This window comes from Malus domestica, chromosome 09 (genome assembly GCF_042453785.1).
Source record: "Malus domestica chromosome 09, GDT2T_hap1".
Lineage (NCBI taxonomy): Eukaryota > Viridiplantae > Streptophyta > Magnoliopsida > Rosales > Rosaceae > Malus > Malus domestica.
Genome location: NC_091669.1, coordinates 11,177,583 through 11,203,298, shown reverse-complemented (window position 1 = coordinate 11,203,298; position 25,716 = coordinate 11,177,583). Strand labels below are relative to the sequence as shown.

At 35.9% G+C, this 25,716-nt stretch overlaps 3 protein-coding genes and 1 pseudogene across 10 annotated transcripts; all 4 read right to left on the bottom strand.

Annotated features, from left to right (window-relative positions):
* Positions 1-9,474: 9,474 nt before the first annotated feature.
* Positions 9,475-13,663, bottom strand: LOC103443165 (glutathione S-transferase F9-like). 7 transcript variants are annotated; one of them, XM_070804637.1, is made up of 8 exons: positions 13,458-13,663; positions 13,079-13,143; positions 12,917-12,985; positions 11,821-11,863; positions 11,314-11,524; positions 10,986-11,224; positions 10,830-10,878; positions 9,475-10,218 (listed from the first exon to the last, which is right to left on the bottom strand). In XM_070804637.1, exons 6-8 carry the CDS (start codon positions 11,127-11,129, stop codon positions 9,734-9,736), a joined length of 678 nt encoding a protein of 225 aa, XP_070660738.1. In that variant the 5' UTR covers positions 11,130-11,224; positions 11,314-11,524; positions 11,821-11,863; positions 12,917-12,985; positions 13,079-13,143; positions 13,458-13,663; the 3' UTR covers positions 9,475-9,733. The 7 variants fall into 7 exon arrangements, with proteins under 7 accessions (XP_070660738.1, XP_070660740.1, XP_070660742.1 ...); XM_070804639.1 differs by having other exon boundaries at positions 11,314-11,484; XM_070804641.1 differs by having other exon boundaries at positions 12,917-12,979.
* An 856-nt stretch (positions 13,664-14,519) lies between these two features.
* Positions 14,520-16,006, bottom strand: LOC103443164 (glutathione S-transferase F9-like; annotated as a pseudogene).
* Positions 16,007-16,640: 634 nt separating this feature from the next.
* LOC103443162 (glutathione S-transferase F9-like) lies at positions 16,641-17,970 on the bottom strand. The gene is made up of 3 exons (XM_070804635.1): positions 17,708-17,970; positions 17,552-17,600; positions 16,641-17,260 (listed from the first exon to the last, which is right to left on the bottom strand). Exons 1-3 carry the CDS (start codon positions 17,849-17,851, stop codon positions 16,809-16,811), a joined length of 645 nt encoding a protein of 214 aa, XP_070660736.1. The 5' UTR covers positions 17,852-17,970; the 3' UTR covers positions 16,641-16,808.
* A 455-nt stretch (positions 17,971-18,425) lies between these two features.
* On the bottom strand, positions 18,426-22,079 carry LOC103443161 (protein JASON-like). 2 transcript variants are annotated; one of them, XM_008381957.4, is made up of 8 exons: positions 21,717-22,068; positions 21,034-21,082; positions 20,846-20,925; positions 20,097-20,347; positions 19,626-19,845; positions 19,074-19,544; positions 18,911-18,993; positions 18,426-18,810 (listed from the first exon to the last, which is right to left on the bottom strand). In XM_008381957.4, exons 1-8 carry the CDS (start codon positions 21,894-21,896, stop codon positions 18,702-18,704), a joined length of 1,443 nt encoding a protein of 480 aa, XP_008380179.2. In that variant the 5' UTR covers positions 21,897-22,068; the 3' UTR covers positions 18,426-18,701. The 2 variants fall into 2 exon arrangements, with proteins under 2 accessions (XP_008380179.2, XP_008380178.2); XM_008381956.4 differs by having other exon boundaries at positions 19,074-19,845; positions 21,717-22,079.
* Between the last annotated feature and the right edge of the window lie 3,637 nt (positions 22,080-25,716).

The window sequence follows — 25,716 nt, the reverse complement described above, 5'->3', positions numbered from 1 at the left end:
AGAAGTGGTTGATGCAAGGAGGGGGATGGGGTAGAGGAAGTGAGAGGAGAGGAAAAAGATGGAAAAGGCTAACGAGGGAAGGAGAAAAGAAGGAGGAAGGAGAAAGTAACAGACTGCCACCTACCCTGAGCAAGAGCAAGGGGTGACGACTGAAACTTGAAGCCGAAGACAAGGCTTTGCAATTGGGCTTCTAGAGAGAAAGAGAGAGCAAACGTGTCAACCTTTTGTAAAAGATAGTTGTTGAAAGTTAGAACAGTCTTTTTGTAAAGGAAGTTAGAACAGTCTCACCTTTGCGTATATATGGTGAAAAACCAACCAATCGAAAAAGGGAAGGAATATTTCCATAGGAGGCAGATTCTATGCCCTCCCACTTCCCGTGCCCTCCTGTTTGTGTGGTCACGGTTAAGCCACGTCAACATTTTATATTACTATTCCTTTTTGTCTTATTATCTCTATAAAAAAATAATATAAAATGTTAACGTGGCTTAACCATGACCACACAAAATGGGAGGGCACGAGAAGTGGAAAGGCAGAGAATCTGCCTCCATTTCCATAAACAAGACTAGGGCCTCTTGAAAATTGCATTCTTAAATCTCCGAAAGTATTTGTGACCTAAACTAAGGGCTCGTTTAGAAACTCTTTTAAAATGACTGAAAGCGTTTTTGATGAAAATGTTTTTGGAACCGATCCTTGGTAAAAATACAAGTGAATCTTGGAAAAACACTTCAAGTGCTTCCTAAAAAAAAAGTACTTGAGGTGCTTCTTTGAAAAAACATTAGTACTTCTATGTGCTTCTTCCAAGAAGCACAAGTTATGTGCTTCTTCCAAGAAGCACAAGTTATGTGCTTCTTCCAAGAAGCACTTCAAGTGTTTTTTGAACCCAAAATATTTTCTTCGAAAATGTTTTCATTCAATTAAAAGCACTTTCAAACGAGCTCTAAGTTTTCTTTTAATTATGTTTTGACTCGAAAATGATTGCAAAGTGCTTTTACAAGAACAAGAGGATGGTATAATGACTTCATTGTATACGTCCAATGTTTAGGTAATGAGTTTTTTTTTTTTTTTTTTTTTTTTTTTTTTTTTTTTTAATAAGAACAAGATAATGGTAAGAATTCATACATAAAAATAATATATATATATATATGTTGTTCAAATTCCTACTTCACCATTGTATAAAACTTAAAAACAAAAAGCAAAACAAAATGTCTTTCCACACCCACCGTCATCTTCCACCTCGAACCCCACCAGAGATTTGTCGGTTGAAGGAAGTGAGCAAAAAGAGGAGGAGGAGGAGGAGGAGGAGGAGGAGGAGAATAGAGGATGAGAACAGAGAGAACGGAAAAAGAGCCTGAAAAGAGAAGACGTTGACACAAAAGATTCACATGCGTCAGTGAAGAAGACGTCGGAAAGCTATGGGCATTGGTGGGGCTGATATAGGTTAATTTCAATATATTTTTCTTATCTCACATTAATTTAGGGGTAAAAGGGAGAGTTCAATGATAAACATATTTAAGTTGAGTGTGGAAAGAAGTTTTTAGGCTTCAAATAAAATTTTCCTAACCAAAATTTGGCCAAACGAAGAATTGGCAAGTCAAGAGGCCTCCTCTTCTTCTTGTGTAGAAATGTAATTCCAACATCTAATACCGTATAGAAATGTAATTCCATGACTGAATCATTAAGTGCAAAGCGCTTATATTATACAATAGATACATGTACATATGCTACAAATAATTTCATTCATAGAACTTGATAATTGATATGTTCAATTCAAGTTCATCGTACGTGATTATAGCTTAATAATTACATTGGATATGAACTTGACACTTCCTATGATTGTGATACTTCAACATCTTGTCATATACTGAAAAGCTAAACGTTTAATTATGTAGAGCTAAGTAAGAGTTGTTTGATAATTATTTTGTTTTTTGTTTTTATTTTTTGTTAGAAATAGAGAGGAATTACATGGAAAAAAAATGAAAGATACGAGGAAGGATGGTAAAAGAGATGTATGAAAAAGACATTTACAAATAAGGATACAGCCCGAAAAAATAAACAAATAAATAAAGACGCCCAAAATAAAACTTGAAAACAAAAACTATCTCAAGTTGGTTTTACTTTCAAATTGTTCTCATTACTTTGTATTCTTTAATTCCTTATATCACAAGTACAAAAAGTAAACCTAAACTAAAGACTAAAGTAAAATGATTACCATGACCTTAATTGCATAAATATTTCTTGCTCATATATATATGCATTATTTTGCAGCCAAATAATACAAAAACATCTACGCTTTATATTGACTTTAACAAAAGAATTTTCTATTTAAACCCCACTACGTATCTAGTTCACCACAATTTTATTTACACCCCACTAAAAAAATTAGAATTTAAATTTTTTCTTAGTGCACCACATTTGTTCCCAAACTACCCTTAAACACTCACACACCACACACCACACACCACATACTCACATGTGAGAATGTAAAGGGAAAAAGTCTCATATTGGTGAAAGTATAAACTTTGTGGGTTATAAGATGTTGGGTTACTTCATATTGCCAATTTTGTTGTAAACAATATTATCTACACTAAGGGCACGTTTACGTACCCGTAATGGGAATCAATTTATGGAATTGGATTCCGATTACGGGATACACCTTTGTTTACTTAATATTGGGGAATCAAAAAACATGTGGGGTCCACACCAATTGGGGAATCCCACTCCTGATTTTGGAGGAATTGGACTCCCTACAAGAGGGAGGTATTTCAATTCCTGGACTGGAGGGGAATCGGGAATGGACTTTTTTTACCAATTATGCCCTCACTTTGTTGTGATTATTCCAATACTGCCCTTCATCTTACTGTGATCATCTTTCTCACCAGCGATGCTGCTTCATCTACCTCACGACTAGATGCTGCTCCGCCAAGCCCAGATCCCATACCCACTACAACTACTCTCTGTTTGCCCCTAAGAATCAAAGAATCTTGAAAATTAGAGCACCTACCACTTCTCCCTCTCCATCTCCCTTCTGTATCACCACTGCACCACCATAAACCTGAGAAAGAAATGGGCATGAGCAAAGGAATTTCTTTGAATTTCTGGGTTATTTCTTTTGCAGGGTAGGAAGGACTTGACTCTCCAATTGCTTTCTGGGTTCTTTCTTCTGCGGGGTAGGAAGGTATCTGGGTTCTCTTTTCTACAGCTAGGAAGATGAATGTGGCTAGGTTTGTTCACTTTTAATTAGATTATAATCTAATTTATACACAATAAATCAATAGTGCATATTTTAACTCTTTACTTTAATTAAATAAATAAAAATATATAATAAAAATGTTTATAAACATAAATATAGAATAAAATAAAATAAAATAAACAAAGGCAATTTTGTAATCATATTGATATTTATTCCGATTCATCTAAATTAGTAAACAACTTATATGAACTCAATTTCGATTTGGGACAAAGGACATTTTAGTAATCATACTGGTTTATATTCCGATTATGCTGAATTAGTAAACAGCTTTATGGAATTGTATTCCGATTCCAAACAGTTTTAGTAAACAACTTCAACAGGAATCTGATTCTGATTCCACCTCATTTCAATTCCTCCTCAATCCAATTCCTTCTCAATCCAATTCCTCTGAATTTGATTACGGATTAGTAAACGCGCCCTAAAGGAGGAGGAGGTGAGCTAAGCCTCACAATGGGTTAGCAATATGTTGGGAAATATTTTTTTTTAGTACTACGGTCTAGTGATATTTCTCTTCACTTAATTGTAAGTGAGAAATTAAGTTCAATTCTCGTTAAAGGCGAATTTGAACCACATTATTATGGCTAACCCCAATGTGAGGCTTAGCCAATTCCAGTCTTTTAGTGTATATAATATCGTTTGTTAAAAAAAAATAAAAGAAAATTAAAGTTATTGATAAAGTGAACTTAGATGGGTGAGGTTTAATAAAAAAAGAATAAATTACATTTTATCCTCTCAGGTTTGGGTATAAACACAACATCATACAACATCTTTAAAACATTTCAATCTCATACATTTACTTATTATTTTTTGTAATTTTATACATTCTTTAATCAAACTGTCAATTTGACCATTAAGTAATAACATGACAAATATAATATCTATTGTTTTAATGACGTGGCAAATAAAAATAACTAAATATTAGAAAAATAAATTTAAAAATACGCTCACTTATGATTTTGGTTTAGGTTATCGAGATTATCAATCTTTTCAGTAGGGAGGAATAGCGGTTAATGAGTATTGATTCCTTTTAATGACAAAAACAAACATGTATTTGATAAGTATATATTCGAATAAATATGGGCTCTTCACAAATAAGTTCCTCAAAGCTTCACTTCATAGTTAAAAAAACACGTGATTGGCGTTTGATTTGCAAGTTAGAGTTCTGGGAGTATGATCGAGACGCCATTACCGTGTTTTTGAAACATATTGTTAGGATCAATCTAAATGATAACATTAAAAGGATAAATAGTTGAATGAAAAATTTGGGTATGAAACTACAATTCCAGATTATGCAATGATGATTCAGAACAGAAGGATTGGGTAGCATTATATTGGATTTGAATTTGCAACTGATCGTATAGCATAATCTGGGTTTACGCGGTTTTGAATTTATTTTTGTTGAAAAGAATTAAAATTTTAGAAAAAAAAAAGGTATTGTTTTAGTCGGTTTTGTGCTTAAGGGATGAATTTATTAGCTTAAAAATGTTTTCTTTTACCATGAATGCGTACTTTTTGTTCGATGTTTTGTTGTGTGTGTGTGTTACGATACATTGATGCTTGTTTGTAGGGAATATCTTAGCTGGAAAGTCTTCGTATGATTCTGATTTGCCATCTTTTGCGGTGCTGCGTCGAAGAAAATGCTTGTTCCTGACAGCCAAAGTGATGGCTCTTCGTCTTTAACTGAGCAGTTGGGAGCTACAAGTACAGTTTCAGAGGATTCTCAGGTTTATTATACCCGTCTGCATGCATACCAGTTATGTTCTGTGGCATCAATTAAAATATTATGCTTTCAATTCGAGGGAAGAGTGGATTTCTACTTGGAGCTCCAAGAGACAAATGGCAGCAAATCAGAACGGAGAAGATTGCGGTGAACTGGGTTAAGACGAGAATTTTAATTTTTTTTATTATGTTTTAATAATACTTAACAGTGTCAGTGCTTTGTTAAATGTAAAGACACGTGTGAAAAAATAGATAAGAAGACACGGACATGCATTCCGGGACAACAAACTCGCAGCCTTTTTTCCACACTTTAAAACCCTAAAGTGGGAATTTAACACCCATATGTCGGGCATAACACGCAAAGTCGTAGATATCTCATTCATTGGTGAACCAAATGGTCCATAGCCCCCTAAGGTAAACTTCATGAGAAAGCATTTCTTGTATTGTGGGGAACATAGACCTGCTGGTTTATTATTATTTTTTTTGACAATTAAACAAGACTTCTGATGTTACTGCTGCTTGATCAGTTTGACCATTATCATTTTCTATGTTACGTTTCAAGTTGATAGGTGCACGACAAAGATTTCTGTTCCTCGTAGAACTACTACAAGAATTCTCGAGTTCGTAAGGCTGACTCGCATATACATGGCTAAGGTTTAACATAACAAAGATATTTTACTTTTACATGTATGAAATTTATATTTTAGACAAATTACAGTTTTAACAAGTGTGAAAGACTTTTTTTTTGTGAGTATAATAAGTTACTTTTATATGTGTGTCAGAATATTTTTTATTTGTGAGGAGTCGAACATTATTCTATATGTAAAGCTCATAATCCAAATGTAATAGATGTACATGTCTGTAATTTGATTTTGATTAATATCATGCACTCTTGAATACATTTGCTTTTCATATTTAGATTGAATAAATAATTTCATTTAGCTTTGTTCGTAATGATCTGATATCAAACATTCACAAAACTAATGAGGCTTTCAAAAGTAATTAAAATAAACTAGGAAAGCTGCAAAAACAAAACCAGCGTGAAAAAAGGTCCATAAACCTACAATGAATAAGCATGACCCTTTCTAGCAAAACCAAGCTCCTAAGTTTTCAAACTAAAGATTTTTTTGGGATAAGGGTGACAATGCCACATAATGTTAGAATCATACATATTATACACTGTTGTAAAATCAGCGATATGTGTGCAGTGGAATAAATGAAACAAGACACAATATTTACGAGATTCATCTACAGTCAGTGTGACTAGAGTACGTCTTCGGGGCAGCAATGGTTCTTTTATTTATAATCTGGAATAATATGAGTATAAAGATAACTCTCTCTATTCTCTCTCTTCTTCCTTTCTTCTTCCTCTCTTCCTTTCCTATTCCATCCGTATGTTTTTGTGTGTGTATGCTCTCCTCCTTCTCATTCATTTTACAGGCAAAGCTTTAGACAAAGTTGTAGTGGGATGAGTTGTAGGTGGTAGTGGGATGAGTTGTATAGTGGTAGTGGGATGAGTGGTAGAGTGGAAGTGGGATGAGTGGCCATCCACATTTTTATGAATTATAACACTCCCCCTTAGATGGTCACAAATCTTCAATTGACTCATTAAAATCTTGATTTGTTTTGGATGCTCCCCCTGATTTCAAATTCTTTAGGCTAATGTGTATCGACTCCATACTTGAACTTATGTGGGCTCATCATTGATCATTCTGCTTCAGTCTCTTGCATAACAGAAGTGGTGCACAACTTTTTCCTTTGAGTGATCCTTCAAAACATCACTTCTTAGTAACTCATCCATGCTTGGCATCTTTTGTGTAAAGAGTCAGCATCATATCAATTGTTCTGAGACATTTGCTGAGGAAATCCTAGACTTATCAACAGTTGAAGATGACTACTCGAGAGCAATGCTAGGTAAGCAATCAAGAAAAGGTCCCAGGCAGTTGATTCCTGACTGAAAATTTGGTTTTAGGTTTCGATTGGTTGCTTTCTTTCTCCTTGTCTTGCAAGTAAGAGCAAGGACAAAGGAAAAGACATAGAAAAAGAATGATATAAGATACTTTGCTTTCAACCCTAATTATATGAGATACTTTTGCTCTTGAAGAAAATAGTAGAAGGTTTTGATATTGATGCAAAACTTCTCGATCAAAACTATTTTCTTGTTGAGGAAATGAGTTGAGCATTTTGAGTGACTTGGTTGAAGATGTGAGGAAGAAAACTATGTATATCGAGATGCTTCGTTGAAAATGCACTCTCAGGGAGCAGGAAGTGTTAGGAATTCTTTCAGGTCTGCCTTGTCATGGAGGACGGAGGTCAACATATATAAGGATTTAAGCAAGTAATGGTGTTGTTCCTTTACACTTGTCGGCAACAGTGTGTAATTAGAACTGTAAGATTCATGAGTTTCAACTTTGTCAAAGATTTTTGACAAAGTTGCCCGTGATATCCGAAAAGCTGAGATTGCATCTGAAAAGTGTCAACGAACTTTATTCAGGAAAATTTGGCTTTTGAAATTTGGAGAGCGGTGTCTCTTCGATTTTTGAATAAGTGCCTTGTTTCCTCTTCTTTCATAGAGGCATCAATTGTGTCCAAAAGCACGCTCAGAAAGTTGTTACTTGTAGAAATTTCTCCTTTTTTCATTTTTAAGATTTCAATTTATCTGACCTCATTTTCCTTTATCATTTTTGAAAAGGCTTGCCCCTCTGATCGTTATTTTAATTTGAATGTTGTGGAAGATGCAGACATGTCTCATCAAGACAATATATGGCGCTCATCCTTTTTATCTGCTAATGGTCCTCTTACAGTTGGGGATTCTGTGATGAAGAATGACATAACCGCTATAATGGTAGCTAGGAATCTTCTCACTCCCAAGGATAACAAGGTACTTTCAAAACGGTTCGATGAATTAGTTGTTCAAGACTATTTGGCTTTCAGTGTTCAGTGTGTGAGCTCTATGTCCAATATGGGTCAACGTCTACTTGCTCGAACTCGCCAAGTCGAATCATTAATGGCTGAGGAGGCAAGTCTTAGACAAGAGATCAGAGGGCTCAAGCGCGAGAATATAGAATTGCACATGCTTGCAAATAATTACTCAACAAGAATGAAAACAAAACTTATCCAGTTGCAGGAATTCAAAAGTCGAATTCAAAGTGACCATCAGAGGTTTATAGCTTTATTCCAAAGGCACCAATTACCTTCACCGTCTGGAGTTTTACCAAGTTTTGATGCTTCAAATAATCAACCTCTGGTGCCTCTTCTTTTTGGAGTTCCGCCAAGTACTGAGGCGTCACATGATCAATCTCCAGTGCTTCCCCCTTCCGGGGTTCTGCTAAGTACTTGAGGCTTCACAAAATCTGTCTCCACAACCTCCTCATTCTAGGGTTATGCCAAGTAATGTATGTATAAAAATTTCCTCCCTTATGCCTGAAAACTTTTATTCCAGATTCTTAGATATAGAAACACATGGAAACTTCTGGTTCCATAATCAATCAATAAATGAGGAAATGATGAAATATTCTAGTTCTAAGAATATAAATCAATGAACCTTTTAATGAATAAGAATAATGTTGTGCTAAATACAACAAAGCATATACTTGATAAAGATGTGGTACTTCTGGACCAAATATCAATTCATCTTCTCCCTCACAAAGATAAACGATCCTTCTTAGTGTCTAAATATTGGTTAATCATTTGAGTATTCAACTCATAATCTTCAATCCATATAGTCCTTTAATATCATAAACATCATGGATAAGATTCGTGTTGGCATATTGTTCGATCTGCAGCTCGAGACAATATTTCTTTCAACACTTTACATTCTTTCTAGACTCTTCAAGAGTTCCAATCTAATATCATCAACTCTTTCAAGAGATTTTAGTATGTTGCAACAATATCATCATAATGATAGTATTCACTAAGGCAATTTATTTAATCCATTGGTATTAAATACATAATTTATGATTTACCCTTCCAGGGTTTACTTCAAGTAATTTGAATCCTTCACGGATTTTCTACACTTCATGACATATTCTCCTTTGGAATTTATACAGAGCAATTTGCTCCCATATATACTTGAGGAAATTTACATGTGGAGATATAATGTGGACGACTCACAACCTTTCGTATGTTTGGCTTAGTAAGTAAGGAAAGAGATCCTCTTCGGATCCCCTTTACCTAATCCTCCTCATCAAACAATCCGACCCCTTGAAATTTGATCTAACGGCTAAAGTTATTATAACTTTTAAAGTGGATCCGTATTTTTAGTTGTTGGATCAAATTTCAAGGACTCCAATTATTTGATGAGAATGTTTAGGTGGAAGGGATCTGAAGAGGATCCCTTTTTAGTAAATAAGACATGCCTTGTCACAAAATTGTATAAGATATGCAAATTTCTTTTCTTTTGATTCAACAACTGTTATTCATGAAATTTGACCTAAGAATCTCCTCCGACAAAATAGACCCAGTGAATGCCAATACGTCAAATGATCAAAGGCGGAAATTCCGAATTGAAATCACTCCTACAAATCCACCGTAGGTTTGCTCGATTTATTAGAAAGAAGTTCTCGTGAAACAATTTCTGGTTCGAGCATAGACTATCCTAAAGACGAACCAGCAAAAATGTTTTTTTATGTGCAGACAGAGAAAACATATTACAAGGGGCAGATCACATTATTACCACAAGTACCTTCAATTATTTATTTTGACCAAGCCCCATAACTGGTGAATCCAACGTTCCCCTTACAATGACTTCCCGCATCATATTCTTTACGTGGCAATATTGCGAGGCAGACATATACACTCGTTGCATTCACCAAACTGGAGAACCTTCTTCCAAGATGGTCTGCTGCTAATATCGTCCCACCAAACAGAGACATGCTTTCTGTCCCTTATCATATACTCCTTCCCCATACTATTTGCCAAGTAGTGGGTAAACGGAAGGTGGCTAAGATCAGCAAGGCTGAAAAAATCACCAGCCAAGTACTTGCTCTTCGACAGCCTCTCCTCGTAAATGTCCAACACCTTGCCGACCTTCTCTTCACTCTCCTGGATTATCTTCGGGTCTGAAGAAATTCCCATCGCCGATGCAAACAAAATGTGCGTGACTATGTTGTCGAGTGGCTGGTGATAGTTGCTTGCTTCAACCTCTAGCCACTGTTCCACAAGACCTCTTTCCTCCATCGTCTTTCCTAATAAATCAGTCCCTTGGGACTTGTATTTTTCTGCGTAGTACCTTATGATTGCGCGTGATTCTGCAAATCAAATTTGAACGGTTATATCAAAGAACTTGTTAGATCATTACATTTATGCAGGAAATAAAAAGGAGAACAAGATTTTCATACAACAATTTGCACAAAAGAGTACTAGTAGCATATATCTAAGCAAGAAATGAGAAGTAAGATAGAGCAAGGACTGCAATAAGAACTCATGAAGGACAAACTTAAAATGCGATTATGAGACAGGGGATCATGATAAAAGGAGTAGAGGAAAACCTAGGAAGACTTAGAAAGAGAATTTAAGAAAATATATGGGATACTTAGAGCTAACGAAAGACTTAACACAAAACTAAGCGCAGTGACATTTTAGGATTCAATAAAGCTGACTCCACTTGATGAGATAAAGACTTTGTTGTTGTTGTATGTTGTGATTACTAATCAAGCTTTGTAGATTAAACAAAAGTAAATTTATAAAACATAATTACTGGGGTGAATACTACATAACCCTGGCAATGAAGTTATCTGGCTTCTGGTCTAGAACACAATCACCTTCAACTTACATCTCAAACAAAGAAAACCCAATCCACAAATTAATATTTATCATCTGCAAGTAAGAAGGGAAAAAATTAAAATTAAAACCGGCATACCAAATAATGTATAATCTCCATCTTGTATGACAGGAACTTGTCCAAAGGGCTACAATAATCAAAGGCAAAGCAATGCAAACAAGATCAATATATACTCCGAAAGAGATTATGGTAGGCAAATAACAACTAACAGTTGATTGAATAGCTAACACTAACCTGTAATTTGAGAAACTCAGGATTTCTTTGCTCACCCTTGAATATATCAATGGGGACGGTCTCAAATTCAATCTCCTTCTCAACAAGGCACACTAGCACACGCTTCGGCGAAGGGTATACAGGGCCATACACCTTTACCACCATTGCAAATGTTGTTGAAAATTGCTAAACCGAGAATTTCGTCTGTGCAGAACGGACTTTGGTGTCCAGTTCTTACTAGCCAAGGTGCTCGCGCGATGCTGCGGGTTTTTAAACAGCATACAACATGCAGAAAGTTATATTTACAACTCTACCTAACTCAAGGAATAGATAGAAGTTTGTTTCTTACCGAAATATACGAATTTGAATGAAATGTATCAAAGAAGTATAGAGTGGAGCAAATCTTGTAATTTCTGTAAGGTGGGCAGCTGCAATACCAATAGTGATATAATTTGATGGAATCTGGCTGTAATCCAGCTTGGTTGTTCTTTGTAAATTTGTTGGAAAATGTAGTAGTTGGCTTGAAAAAAAAACAATCAAGAGCGTTGAACGAATCAAACCTGAATGATATCAAATCAAATCTTAATTATGTACCAATGGTGAACTTATATTTCACCATGAAGCATAAAAGTTTAACCAAACAACGAAAATTCAGCTAGAAGCGTCAATGTTTAAACATTTGAAACGCATAAAAGTTCAGTGAAACAATCAAAAACCCAGTTAGAAACCTCAATGGTTGAATTCACAAACTATGCAAGTTTATGTTGTATTAATTCATGCACATCATTTCACTAAAACAACTGAAAATGCGAAGAAAGGTTAGACATACATAGGATTTTGATGCTAAAAGCAGTACCTGAAGTGGGCAAAAAAGTTGGACAGTGCGGTGGACTTGAGAGCTTCTCGATGAGATATAAGACACATCATTGTGGGCAAGAAATTGGGAATTTAGTGTTATGGTTTCAGTGTATGGAAACAATATAAATTAGAAAGAGAAGGGGGAGAGCTTGAACACATATTGGAGGAGTTTTGACACTATCTTTTATCAAATAGGTGGTGGGCACTAAAACATTCAATTTGACATAGTCAAGCTCATTTACAGTTGTTTATCCACTGAGCAAAAGATACACTGTGAATGTAAATGTTAGTTTTAAACTCGAATCAAAAGCATGAAATTAACATATTTTTGAAATTTTATTTCATTAAGCTGTGTTACCCAAATGAAGGAATAAATATAGGATGACAGGAAACTGGTGCATGTTCTCTACGAAGCTTGGATAGTTCTCTGTTTTCCTCAATTCAAATAAGAGTTTAGACCCACTAATTTATCAGCAAATAAATAAACACAGTAAAAAACCTTAAATTACCCAATTAGAATAATGACAACAATTGGACAAAACAAAAGAAACCGTAGAGATTCAGCAGTTAAGTGTCTACAACCTCAAAATTTTACTGAGTTTATGCAACTAAAGGGGCAATCAAATTATTAAGTTGTAAACAAAGTATCCAATTTCACGAAAAAAAGTATCTAATAGCACATTAGATGGTAAACTTGGAATTAACCACTGCATTTTGCAAGACAGCATTTAAGATAGATGTGTAAACATGGATACAAATGCTTATCTAAATGGGTAAGGCTTGTGTGGTTGTTTTTGTGCCTTCATATGTTTATCACAAAAGATAACACAGGGCAATAAAGTATTTTGTCAAATTGGAAATTGTGAATATAAATTTTATTGTATCACAACAGCAGCAATTTTAAGCAAAAAGATTAAATCCACCAGTGTTAAATCCTGAAATTCTACAAAGAAAAATACTATGAACGCACCCACAACCGAAACACATAGAAAAAACATGACAGAAAATCTTTCCAAATAAGCAAAACAAAATTAAAAAAAAAAACTCAGGTGCAAGCAAAACAAAGGAAACTAAATTAAAACACATTCAAATACCTTCAACACAGAGAACTTGGGAAATCGAAATCGAAACTCCCAAATTTTCAAAGGCACCGTTTCCTGAAACTGAAAACCAATTTGCATCAGACATTTAGAGAAACTATGAAACCAAACACGGAAAATCGAAACCATATAGACTGATAAACATGCAATACTTACCTGGAAACGCCGGATTAGATCAGTCCAAACCAATTTCCAATCGAATAAAAAATGGGGAAAAATCTCTGAAATCGAAAACCAAACGACATCAGACGTGCAAAAAAACTATGCGAGGAAACACACGAAACACGCGAGAACAAAGCAAGAAACCGATGAATCGGCAGAGCGACAGAGAACAAAATCTCAGACGAAGAAAAATAGAGGGCGAAAAACCAATGAAGTCGAGGTATCCCAGAGAAGAAAGCGCAAAAAGCAATTCAATGGTTGATAACAACCCATTTAAATTGAACCCAAAAACTTCTACCATTTAAAAATCAAGAGAACACAATCTATACAGTCAGAAGAAATCGGTCCCAGATGCGAGATTAGAAGAACTCACCGCAAAACTATCCACTCTGAGACTAAGCGAGGCGAAGAGAGCAGAGAGGAAGAGAGAGCAAACCGCTGGAAAAGAAGGGAACCAAACGCAATGGGGAAAAAATTCGACTAAAAGCAGTGAAAAGGAACTGAAAAACGAAGAGAAAGATACGATGGCAGTAGCGTGGAAGTAAAGGGCACAACCGTTTACTTGTATTGTATTGTGGCGTCGTTTTCAGCTCACTGAAAAATCTCTTTCTTTAAAAGCGTTCTTATTTGAAATTATGCTTGACTAGGCTCCTAAGATAATTTTTTTTTCTTTTTAACAAATAATATTATCTAAACTAAAATGTGAGAAAGTGAACTAAGCTTCTCTAAATAACTTTATTAAAAAAATTTAAAATTACAAAATAAATTGATAAAAAGTTTGAAATTAAGTACATAAACTGGTATAGTGTTATCACTACCAAAGTGATCATCCACCCACCTTTCAATATTTTTTTTCCCTAGTACAACTATGAACAAAATTTTATTGTTTGAACAAACGTTATTGTTTACTTCGGCCGACCGTCACATGTTATTACATCCACTTATGCTAACATTTGTATCTTTTTATTGATTCCAATGACATATTAATCATATTATCTATCAACATTATAGCACATGAATTAATACTATATCGCTCTCAATGAGGCGAATAATCTTGTGTGGTGATCTGGTGATATGGGTTATTGACTTTTGAACCGAGCGACTTAAGCAAAGGATTGAACCCTCATGGCCTCAGGTTATGCAAATCCTATGAAGTTCTAGATCTTTTGTACCAGGTTCGGCAATATCAACTATATTTACGAGAATATAGGTCTGCCTAATTGAAATCAACATAGATACTCAAAAGAGATGAGTGTCTTAATTGTGAAATGGTTCGGCCGTCTACGTGCCGAACTTTGAATGAAACTTGGGAGTAGTTGATCATAGAGCGCCTCATTTCACTAAAAAAGCTGATGAAGTGATCTCTTTCAGAAAAGAATCAAAGACTCTTTATCAGCTAAGACTTAATAAAGCAAAGGATAAAGAAGATAGCACATTATTCCAACAAGCACTATTATTTATTTTACCCAACCCCAAGGTACAAAGGTTATTATAAACTACAAAAGCGAATATAACGCTCCTCTCGCAATAACATCTCACACAACACATCATTACTACTTCAAAACACGTTGTGTAAACCGTTGTACGCCAAAACTTCTTACATAGGTACATCAACGTTAAAATGGGGCACCAAACTGGAGGACTCTTTTCCAAGATGGTCTGTTGCTAATGTCATCCCACCAAGCAGAGACATGCTTTCTATCCCTTATCATATACTCCTTTCCCATATTAGCCACCAAGTAGTGAGTGAATGGAAGGTGGCTAAGATCAGCAAGGCTGAAGAAATCACCGGCCAAGTACTTGCTCTTCGACAGCCGCTCCTCGTAAATGTCCAGCACTTTTCCCAGCTTTTCCTCGCTCTCTTGAATGATCTTGCGGTCTGAAGGAAAACCCAAAACTGAGGCAAACAGAATGTGAAGCACCAAGTTGTTGATTGGTGGGTGGAAGTTTTGTGCTTCAACTTCCAGCCATTGTTCCACAAGCCCTCTTTCCTCAATTGTATTACCCAGCAAATTAGTCCCTTGGGACTTGTATTTTTCTGCGCAGTATCTTTATGATTGCGCGGGATTCTGCGATCAAAGACGATTTTATCAAAGAACTGGTAAGATTTCATAGAGACGGACCAGCGGGGTTCTATCTCAAAAGCCCTTGGTGCTATTAGTAGTGGAATTACTAACTATGTGTTGTATTTTATTTTTTCAGGTTTCCGATGTCCAACTTTACATTCTTTAACAAGAACTTGTTAAATCATTGGTGTTAAGAAACCAGTGAGCAAGTGTATTGTCAAACAAAATTTAATTAACTAGCTTCACAGACATTCCTATGGCAATCTGATGCTCCATACAGTTTCAAATGAAGAACTGAGTAAACCCACAAAATGGAAGTCTTAAAAGATGATAAATTTTGTTCCGCTTAGTTGGTTAAAAGCATTCGCCTCTTTCTCAACATAAAACAATAAAAAAAAAAATCATGAGCTAGCAAGAAAGCAGAGCATACCATATAGAGTATAATCCCCATCTTGAATGAGAGGAACGGATCCAAATGGCTGCATTTAAAGAAAATATAATTTTCAGAGTGTTTAAGAGTAAAACAATCACAAACAATTGGATTAAGAGGTGATTAATTAGCTAACCTGTAATTTGAGGAAGTCGGGGTGTTTGTGCTCTCCCTTGAGGAGATCAATGGGGACTGTCTCAAAGTCCACCTCTTTCTCAACAAGGCATACCAGCACACGCTTTGGGGAGGCGTACAGAGGGCCATACACTTTCACCACCATTCTTGTGATATTCTGCAAACTCCAGCTTCTGGTTCTCTACTTATTATTATATGGGTAAGGCGTGATGTGGTACTAATGACACGCCAACAATTGGAGTGGAAGAAGTTAAAATTGGAGTGGAGACTGGAGGGTAGGTGGGACTGCTCACATCATATGCATACATCCATCCATTTGTAGCTTCCTAAAGGTAGCAGGGGAATGACAATTACGTACAATGTATGTGGCGTATAATGAAATGGAGGTCATGACAAAAACGAGTAAAAAGGAGACAAATGTGATGAGAAAGCATGTGAAATGCATTGAAGTCGTGGAAATCAATCTGCCCTCTTTTGTATTCATATGATCCAACTAAACAGCTTTCTTCTTTATAGCGCACTCTGATATTGAACTCAATTTCTTGTCTTTTGACTCAACAACCGATATTCATGACATTTGATCTAGAATCACCCCCGCCAAAGTAGACACTAAATACCGATAGGTCAAATGATCATAGACAGAAATTCCGAGTTCAAATCACTCCTAGAAATCCTTTGTACATTTGCTCGATTTATTATAAAGAAGCTCGTGAAACAATTGCCAGTTCGGGAATAGGATATCCCTAAAGACAAACCACCCTATGCCCAAATTGGCAGAGTCCTCAATAGGCCACCAACTTTATAAAAAGTTCCCAAATTCAGCTTAAGTGATAGGCATTCATGATCCATAAATCGATTCAAATCATTAGTTACGCATCCAGCAGAAATGCTTTATTATGTGTTGAAGCAATTTACAAGGGGCAGATTACACTATTCCCACCAGTACTTTCAATTATTTATTTTCACCAGGCCCTTTAATAAGTGAATTCAACGTTCATCTCATAATAACTTCTTACATCATATTCTTAACGTGACAATATTATGAGACAAACATTGTATACACTCGTTACATACAACAAGTTCTTCGAATACCTTAAAACGGAGCACCAAACTGGAGAACCTTCTTCCAAGATGTTCGGCTGCTAATATCATCCCACCAAGCAGAGACATGCTTTCTGTCCCTTATCATATACTCCTTCCCCATACTATTTGCCAAGTAGTGGGTGAACGGAAGGTGGCTAAGATCAGCAAGGCTGAAAAAATCACCGGCCAAGTACTTGCTCTTCGACAGCCTATCCTCGTAAATGTCCAACACCTTCCCAAGCTTCTCTTCACTCTCCTGAATTATCTTCGGGTCTGAAGGAAATCCCAATGCCGAGGCAAACAAAATGTTGATCACTAAGTTGTCGAGTGGCGGGTGATAGTTGCTTGCTTCAACCTCTAGCCACTGTTCCACAAGGCCTCTTTCCTCAATCGTCTTTCCAAGTAAATCAGTCCCTTGTGAGCTGTATTTTTCTGCGTAGTACCTTATGATTGCGCGTGATTCTGCAGACCAAATTTGACCCGTTTTATCGCAGAACTTGTTAGATCATTATATTTATGCAGAAAAGAAAAAGGAGAACAAGGTTTTCATCAAACAATTTGCACAAAATTTCTTGCTGCACAAACATTCAAATGTTTATTTGATGCTTCACACATATTTAAAATCACGTCCAAATTTTATATATCAGGATGTAATTAGTGATCAAACTTTGTAGATTAAGCAAACTAAATACATAAAACATAATTACTGGGTTGAGTACTACATAACCCTGGCAATTTAAAACCAGCATATACCATATAAAGTATAATCCCCATCTTGTATGACAGGAACTTGTCCAAAGGGCTACAAACAAAGACAAAGCAATGCAGACAAGATCAATGTACATAATTCCGAAAGAGATTACGACAAGGAAATAACAATGAAAAATTGATTAAATAGCTAGAGCTAACCTGTAGTTCGAGAAACTCAGGAGTTTTGTGTTCACCCTTGAAGAGATCAATGGGGCTGGTCTCAAATTCAATCTCCTTCTCAACAAGGCACACTAGCACCCGCTTCGGCAAAGCGTAGAAAGGGCCATACACCTTTACCACCATTGCAAATGTTGTTGAAAATTGCTAAACCGAGAATTTCGTCTGTGCAGAACATACTTTGTGTCCAGTTCTTATATAGACTCCAGTTCTTTTACTTTGATAAACTCTTAGCTTAGCACAAGGGGGAGTATCAAATTATAAAACTACTAAAGGTAGGTGGCTACTAGGTAGGTTTGAAATTAGTTGCGTAAACTTGAAAATTAAATCAAATTTCTTGAAATTGTGGCATCTTTGTACATATAAAGAACTATTATGCTGACAAATATCTTAAAGCATGTCGTAGTGCTCAATTATATTTTGATACTGTCAGACTGGCATTCTGATGTAAGAAACTTCTCTTTCAGTAGAGATTCTCTCTTACAATCATGTTTTTTTTAATTTCAATGGCATTCCTGGACCAATTCATAATTGTCATGTGTTTCGAAAGTGAAACCGTCCAATAAATCTTTAATATGTGGTGAAATGGTTGCAAGAGAAAATCGCTCTTTCCGTTGATATGGTCTGTAAACACCCAAACCATATTAACGAGCAATTAGTTTTGTCATGTGCCAAGAAGTTAAAGTCCCACATCGGAAAATTAAGAACCTCACAAAGAACTTTGAGAGAAAAATTCCAATACCTCTGTACACATTATAAGCAGCTCAGTATGCTGCCATAGCATGACTATATTGACACAGTAATAAAACTTTCCAGAATCCACTTCATTGGCTTTTTGATGCAAAAACCAATAACCAATTTCACCATATATCCAACAAACTTCAAATCTAGGGCTTTTCTAAAGAGCTCATTTTTCTCACCAACAACAAATATCTTGTGGAGCAAGCAACAAAATGGGATAACACCACCACTGTCATCAGAACGAAACCACTGATTTCGGCTGCGATGAAGATTGCAACTGAGAAAGGGCTGTATCGCTCTCATCATTCTCGTCAAAAACAATCGGCTTCCCCTCAATATTTTTTCTGCAAAACCAAATAGAGTTGATTGTCAGATTTTCTGTCAAGGAAAATCAATGCTTCTTTAGCACTGAAGAACATTGTGAAAACAGATTGCAATGCCTACCTCTGAGAGATGAAACTCTCTTCGGACAATGCCTTTTCCAATCTTTCTTCAAATGGAGTTGCGTGCCAACTCACTTTCTGATCCTGCAAATTCAAAATCTACCTTCACACACTGCTTTAAAGATCCAAGGCTGAAAAAAGAAGTAGAAGGCAGTCAAACAAACCTCCTTGTATTTGTTTGTTGAGTTTGGGATTCCGTTCCCATCCCACCACTTGGGTGAGACACGAGTAGGCTCATCTTCGTTCCAGTGAGTAGCAACAAGCCCAATGATAGGCCTGTCCCCAGGAGTTCTTCCAAAATGACGAGTTCGGCCGGGAACATTACCAAACTGATTGTTGTTATCTTGAGTTACTGGCTTCAACCAGGTGGACAAACTTGATTCCACATTGACCTCTTGTCCGGATGAAATTTGTTTCGCCCCCTCTTCTGATATAGGGGTTGCATTTCCCCAGTGGTTAAGAGATTCTCTTTGCTCAACAGAAAGTCCATGTGAGTTAGGATCTTCGTCTTTCAGTACATTCTGTTGAGAGATGCCGTCTCCAGGGTTTTGCACTGAATACACGTACTGGGACCTGATTCGAGCCTTTCCATTTGGAAAGTTTTCCAGGTTTGCAGGGAAAACAGTTCCTGGTGTCTGCATCTCATCAGAAAGGGTTAGTGGGGTTGGATAAACTGAAGGCTTTGATATGCTCTGTTTTCCTGGAGTTTCACATACTTTTGAACTCTGGTTATAATTTTCGGATGAAGAACCTCTGGAGGAATTTGTATCATTATTGCAATCAAAGCGAACAGCCTTGCCCCTGAACTGGACATCTGGAGTTGTAATATTCTCAGTCCGATTAGTATGACTCTTGACTGTTGAATCAGTACCTATTCCGCTGCCTCCAGAAGAGCTGATTGTGGTCCTACCATTATTCTGTTGGTTCGATACAAAACTATAGATACAAAATGAAATTGGGAAAATGTCAGTTATATTTACTCGTACTAAATAGTTCCTCAAAGTCCAGGCAGCACACCAACAAAAAAAAGACCAATTTTTCTCTCCTAAAAAACAATGAGATGGCCAAAAAGAACTTCATTGCTAATAATAATACAGAGTGAAATTCTGGTTTAGCAAACCTCCCATCCCATCTTTAAGCAGCAAATGTACTAATGCTCAAGCATTCAAAACAGTTATAAGTAGAACCTGCTAGGCGTATGCTCAGAAGGACCTGAACCCTTTCCCCACTCTTCATTGAACTTCATAGGCGTAGGGGGCTGATCTGGTTGATCCAACTCTTGCTGAAGATTTTTAATGGATGTCTTTGGAAGCTGTGAGTTGAATTTTGGAGGCTCTGAATCTCTATCACGATGGGGTGAGCCATTCAACGTTGAAGACACTTTACGAATTTCAGCTGGTGTTTCGGCTATGGTACCACAAGCTTTAAGAAACTTGGCCTGCAGAATAAGGTGCAGTGCATAAGTAAAAGCATTATCTTTTTGGCAGTACGCAAAATTCATATAACTAAAGACTTAATCTAGAAATGTATCCAAAACAGTGTAACCTAGAAACAATGACATTACTTAAACATACTGCACAAGACGGGAGTCAAAGCTCCACTGACTTCCACAAGTTCTAACTTGTGAAGCAACACTTTGGAACTGAAGCGTGTTGCTCCAATTAAACACCATGTACTGGAAAACAAAGTCTTTGTTTCAGAGTATAAATTGGAGTACATGACAACAATGTAGCCTTATTTCACTTCAAACGATTGAGATAAGGACGGTAAGGTTAAAACATTTGAAACCACCTAGAAAATTGATTGGCAAAAATGGGCATTTGAATTATGTAATTTCCGAGCACTACGCATCGAAAATAATTTAATCTGAACTGTTATACTTAATATATTACCTACATTAAACTTTGAATCCGCTAGCTCACAAGGGAAAACGTACCTCCTTCCTGAGCTCCTTGTCAATTTGTGGAGTCCCATAAGAAGCACTTTCCCAATCTTTGCTTGGAGAACCTTCTTTCTCTTTGAGAGTTATATACAAATCAGACCAGAAAAAATAAAATCAGCAACGAGATATATAGATTCAGATCGAATAAATTAGTTTATGTGCATGGACTAAAGATAATCTACCTTCAGCTGAAAATAGAGAAGACAAACGGTTTTGAGATATCACAACTTCCTGATAAAATAAAGGAAACAGAAAAACAAGAAATCAGTGTAAAATTATACACAACCCACTAATCTACTGTTTGGCAGCTGAGAAAATGAAATTGAAATAACGATAAGCAACATTTCATTGTTGGATTATTGATTTGGGGAAAATAGAGGGCGCAAAAGCTGAATCAGGAGGTGGGAAATGGAAAGATGGGAGGAAGAGATGAAGGAGGAAGTGATTGAAGTGGGAGGATAAATTTACACAGGGATAAAGAAAGAAGAGAACCACCATATAGGGTGGAAAGTCCATCACCACTGTGGATGGAAGAGCCATAAAAGAAGTTGGAAAAAGAAGAGGTGCCGCCGCATAGGGCAGCGGAAAAACCAGAACGAATTCAGGGCTTTTTAGAAGAGAGCTTTTTTTTTTAATTCCAATTTCAATGATACCGGCAGCACCCAGATCAAAATTGAAACTACAAAAAATCTAAAATCTGTAATCTTAGGCTAAATTCAAGATCAAGATTAGTACTTTAACACTCAATTGACCCTAATTTCTCAAATTTTCACAGAAACACTGGTAATTCGCAGCAGAGTAAAAATGGCCAGTGAAAAGAAAAACATTTTCCCGGACTTTCTCGGGAACCAAACGGAAACCTTACCGTCTGGGGGTTACGAGAGGACTGAGAAACAAGGTGAGGCCGACAGCGAAGGTGGCGATCGTCCTTGACCCGAAAGCAACCGAAGAAGCAGCCCATAGCTCGCGAAATCGACCTGTCAAGGAACCTCAACGCGTATCTGCACAGATGCCCTATTCCGCGCTTCAACAGCGAGCATAACATCGATTTCGTAAAATAAATGGGGAAAAAAGGGGAGAATCCAAAACCCTAGCTTGTTCCTGGTTCTTCTTTTTTAGGTGAATTATTGATTCAGGGGAGAGAGAGAGAGAGAGAGAGAGAGAGAGAGAGAGAGAGAGAGAGAGAGAGAGAGAGAGAGTGACGAATTGGAGTTGATGGGTCGTTTTTGAATTTTGAACAAACAAAACGAGGGAAAGGGAAACAGATACGCCTCGCCAGACGGGGTGCGTTTTGGGTGTGAAGGTACTCGATCGAGTGCGAGGTACAATGTACTCGCTCTGTGGACGTGAAACGTGGAGCGAGTTGTGATGATTTTGTAATAATGTTGAAGTATTGGGGCTTAAATGAAAATAAGCTTATGGGGAAGCGCGAGTATTTGTTGGATATGGAAGTGAAGGGTGTAGGGAATTAAAGATGCTTCAGTAAGAATGTCTGTGATTAGAGGTTTATTTGTTTGGACAAATAACGTCTCTGTATGTATCTCTGTACAAATTGTCGTTACTATTTTCCTTCTTTTGTTTTAATAATTGGATACATACCACTTACTACGGTTTACTAATATTCTTCTTTACTTGTAAGTGCGAGGTTTTAGACTCGATTCTTGTCAAATATGAATTTAAACCATATTATTGTTAACTCATTTTGAGACTAAATCCATCATTTCCCTTTTAGTGTAAATAGTCATTTCTAATATTAGAACGTCAGAAGTGAGTTTTTGTGTCTCAAGGCTTCACCAAAACAATTTGGACATAAAAGTCCCTAAAACAAAAAAATTCAAACCTTACTGAAAATAATAGAACAAAATTCGCATGGATAATTTTGTCATAAAAAAATATATACAAAAAAAACTAAAATAAATAATAGAGACGTGCACATTATCATCCCACGTTCTGCCCACATAGAATTTACAAAATTTATCAAAATTTATATGTTACTATGTATAAAACCTATGTCACAGATTGATAAAATACAATTAACATGTGATAAATGCATCTACAAAATTTTAAAAAAAAATTAATTTACCTGTCATCCATGAAAAATTTCATGTTCCATACATTTCTAAATCCATACTAGTATATATGTTGATATATATAGTACCCACAACATTAGTTAATAAAGTTAACTTGTGATGGAGGTATATAAGAAAGGAGAAACAATACTTAATTCTTTGTTGTGACATAAAAATTTTAGCACGTGATTGTGTAAATCATTAGTAGATTGTATTTAGGATACTAGAAGATATTATTCTTTTACGATAGTTACATGCAAGGCAAGTAATCATTTCCGGTTTACTTCAGGAAATACACATCCCATATCAACTCTCTCTTCTCTCTTTGTCGCACTCTCCTTAGAGAAAAAGGCCACAACTTTCTTATATTTAATCCTAAAATTGAGTAAAAGATAAACATATAAATGACATTCATCACAATTTAATAAAAAGATAATAAAAGAAAATGATGTGGATAATCACTCAATGGATCTAACCCAACAAAGCAGACTAAACCCAATAATGACTCACAAAATTAGACTTATATCAAGTTTATTCTTGTTTTTATTACAAATTGTTTTACTCCTCTAAAATAAATTATGAGGGAGTGTTTGAACTTTGAACCTGAAATGTATTGAGTTGAAGAAGAAAGTTATCTAGCTATCAGGATGATTCACCATTTGTGATAACAAATTTTTTTATTAAAAAGAGAATATGAGGGAGACCGAATTGACAATAAATATATAAAGTGGATTATATCTTGGTTAGTATGTTATTCATTTTTTATTTGTTTGTTTATGTTGAGAGTGTAAATCTCACATCAGGAAAAGAAAGATTGTGCATGAACTTATAAGTAGTTGGACTATTTCTTATATTGTCAATTAGTTTTATAGTATAACCTCAAATTTTTTTAGTTTATAATGTGATACTCTCTATATCACACTCTAATACGAGAATTTGAACTTAAATTTAAGGGAGGAACACAACACATCATCCTGACTAATTGGCCTAATTAAACTACACTTGTAGTATGCTACCAATTGTTGATTGTTTCAACAAAAGTAAAGCTAGCCCCATGGTTTTCTTACCCCTTTTCATGATGTGTAATATTGTGCACTATGCAAGTGCGAAGTAGCTGTGTGGGGTGGCATGTCATACAAACAAAGGACATGAAAAGCAAAGGTTACCACGATACATACTAAAAGTTACTTTCTTTCAAGTCATTGGGTCTGAGATCACGAGGGCGACCTAATCATCCAAAGTTCTAAACTATGAGATGTTGAAGCCAAGTTGTTCATTGCACCATAAGCTTAGTGAAGACGAGGTTTTCTCTTCTGGGCACATGTGTGCATCAAGTGCGCATGCACCAAACACAATCAAATCCCATCCTTCCATTTTCATAGCTTAATTAAAAACGAGCGGATGTGATGAGTTCCCCATGCAGTGGCTCAACGAAGATTTCATGTGTGAGAAGGCTGCTCACATATATAGGTAATTTGAATTCAGAATCTGAGAGATTTGAGTAATTTGCATAAAAATTGATAGAATGACAAGTGGAAGGGAAGACTGCACCGCTTTAAGAGGGATGAAGAGAAAAATAAGGTTTGGCTTGGAACATAAAAGAGTTTGAATTGAGAAGAACACACTTGAATTTTAAGGATATTAAATTGATATACATCAATAAAATCTGTGTAGTAAGAAGAAGAAGAAAAATAAGTATGAAACAAGAACCATTATGGCCCTTTAGTGGCTCCGTCACTGTGCTCATGTGCAAACCATGCACATGGTGCTATGCTTAGGGGGGAAAATCTATAATGAGGACAGTACATGATAGTTGAGTTATTAGGTCCACAAAGGTGATTTAGCTCAGTCTTGAAGAATGGTCCTAGGCCGAACTATACTATTATGAAACTTGGGCTAATAAAGTCCTGTTTTTCGTTTTCATTTTTTCCAAACTATATTTTCAATGGAGTCCAATTTGGGGAGAGCATTGAATTTGGACTTAACAAAGCGAGCAAATTGCCTGACCTTTTGACCTTTTTTATATCAGATATTCTTGGTTCTAGTTGTCAAATTTTCAAAACTAATGAGCTATATATACAGCCTATCTAGTTATGTTGTCGTCAGTAGAGTGTAAATTTCATCATTTTTATTGAAAGAAATTAGTAACATCCAAATTTGAATACGTGCAAGCGTTTTGTTAAGAGATAATCTTCCATGCATGTTTGGCTGACAGATAGTTGTTGATGAATATGGATTTCATTGTTATACTTATTTTATTTACACTTAAGTACAGCTAAGAGTTTGATTCTTGTCAAAACGAATTTGAACTAAATTATTATGGTTAAATCATTGTGAGACTTAGCTAACTCTCTCATTTCTTAATGTAAATACTATCGTATATATTCCAAAAAAAAAAAAGTATAACTAACGGTTACCTAAGAGCATCTTCAACAGTGTCTCTAAATGTGACTTTTCAAATACAAGTTTGTTAACCACGTGATAATTTGAAGACTAAAAGTCGCTGATTCAAAACTTTGTCCCAACATACTTCACAAATTTTAGTATTATTTTTACTATATATTTCCATCATGTGACCTTTTTTTTATATTATTTCATTTAATATACCTTGACAAAGAGATGTTTGAATAATCAGAAGAAAAAAAACATTTGAAGAGTGGGATAGAGACTCTTCTAGAGAGTGTAGGACATTTTTTAAAATTTGCAGATTTATTTGACAACTCTGTTGGAGCATAAAAAATTCTTATGTAACACTTCAAATTCAGTTTTGTGAACTATCTTGAAAATGCTCCGAGC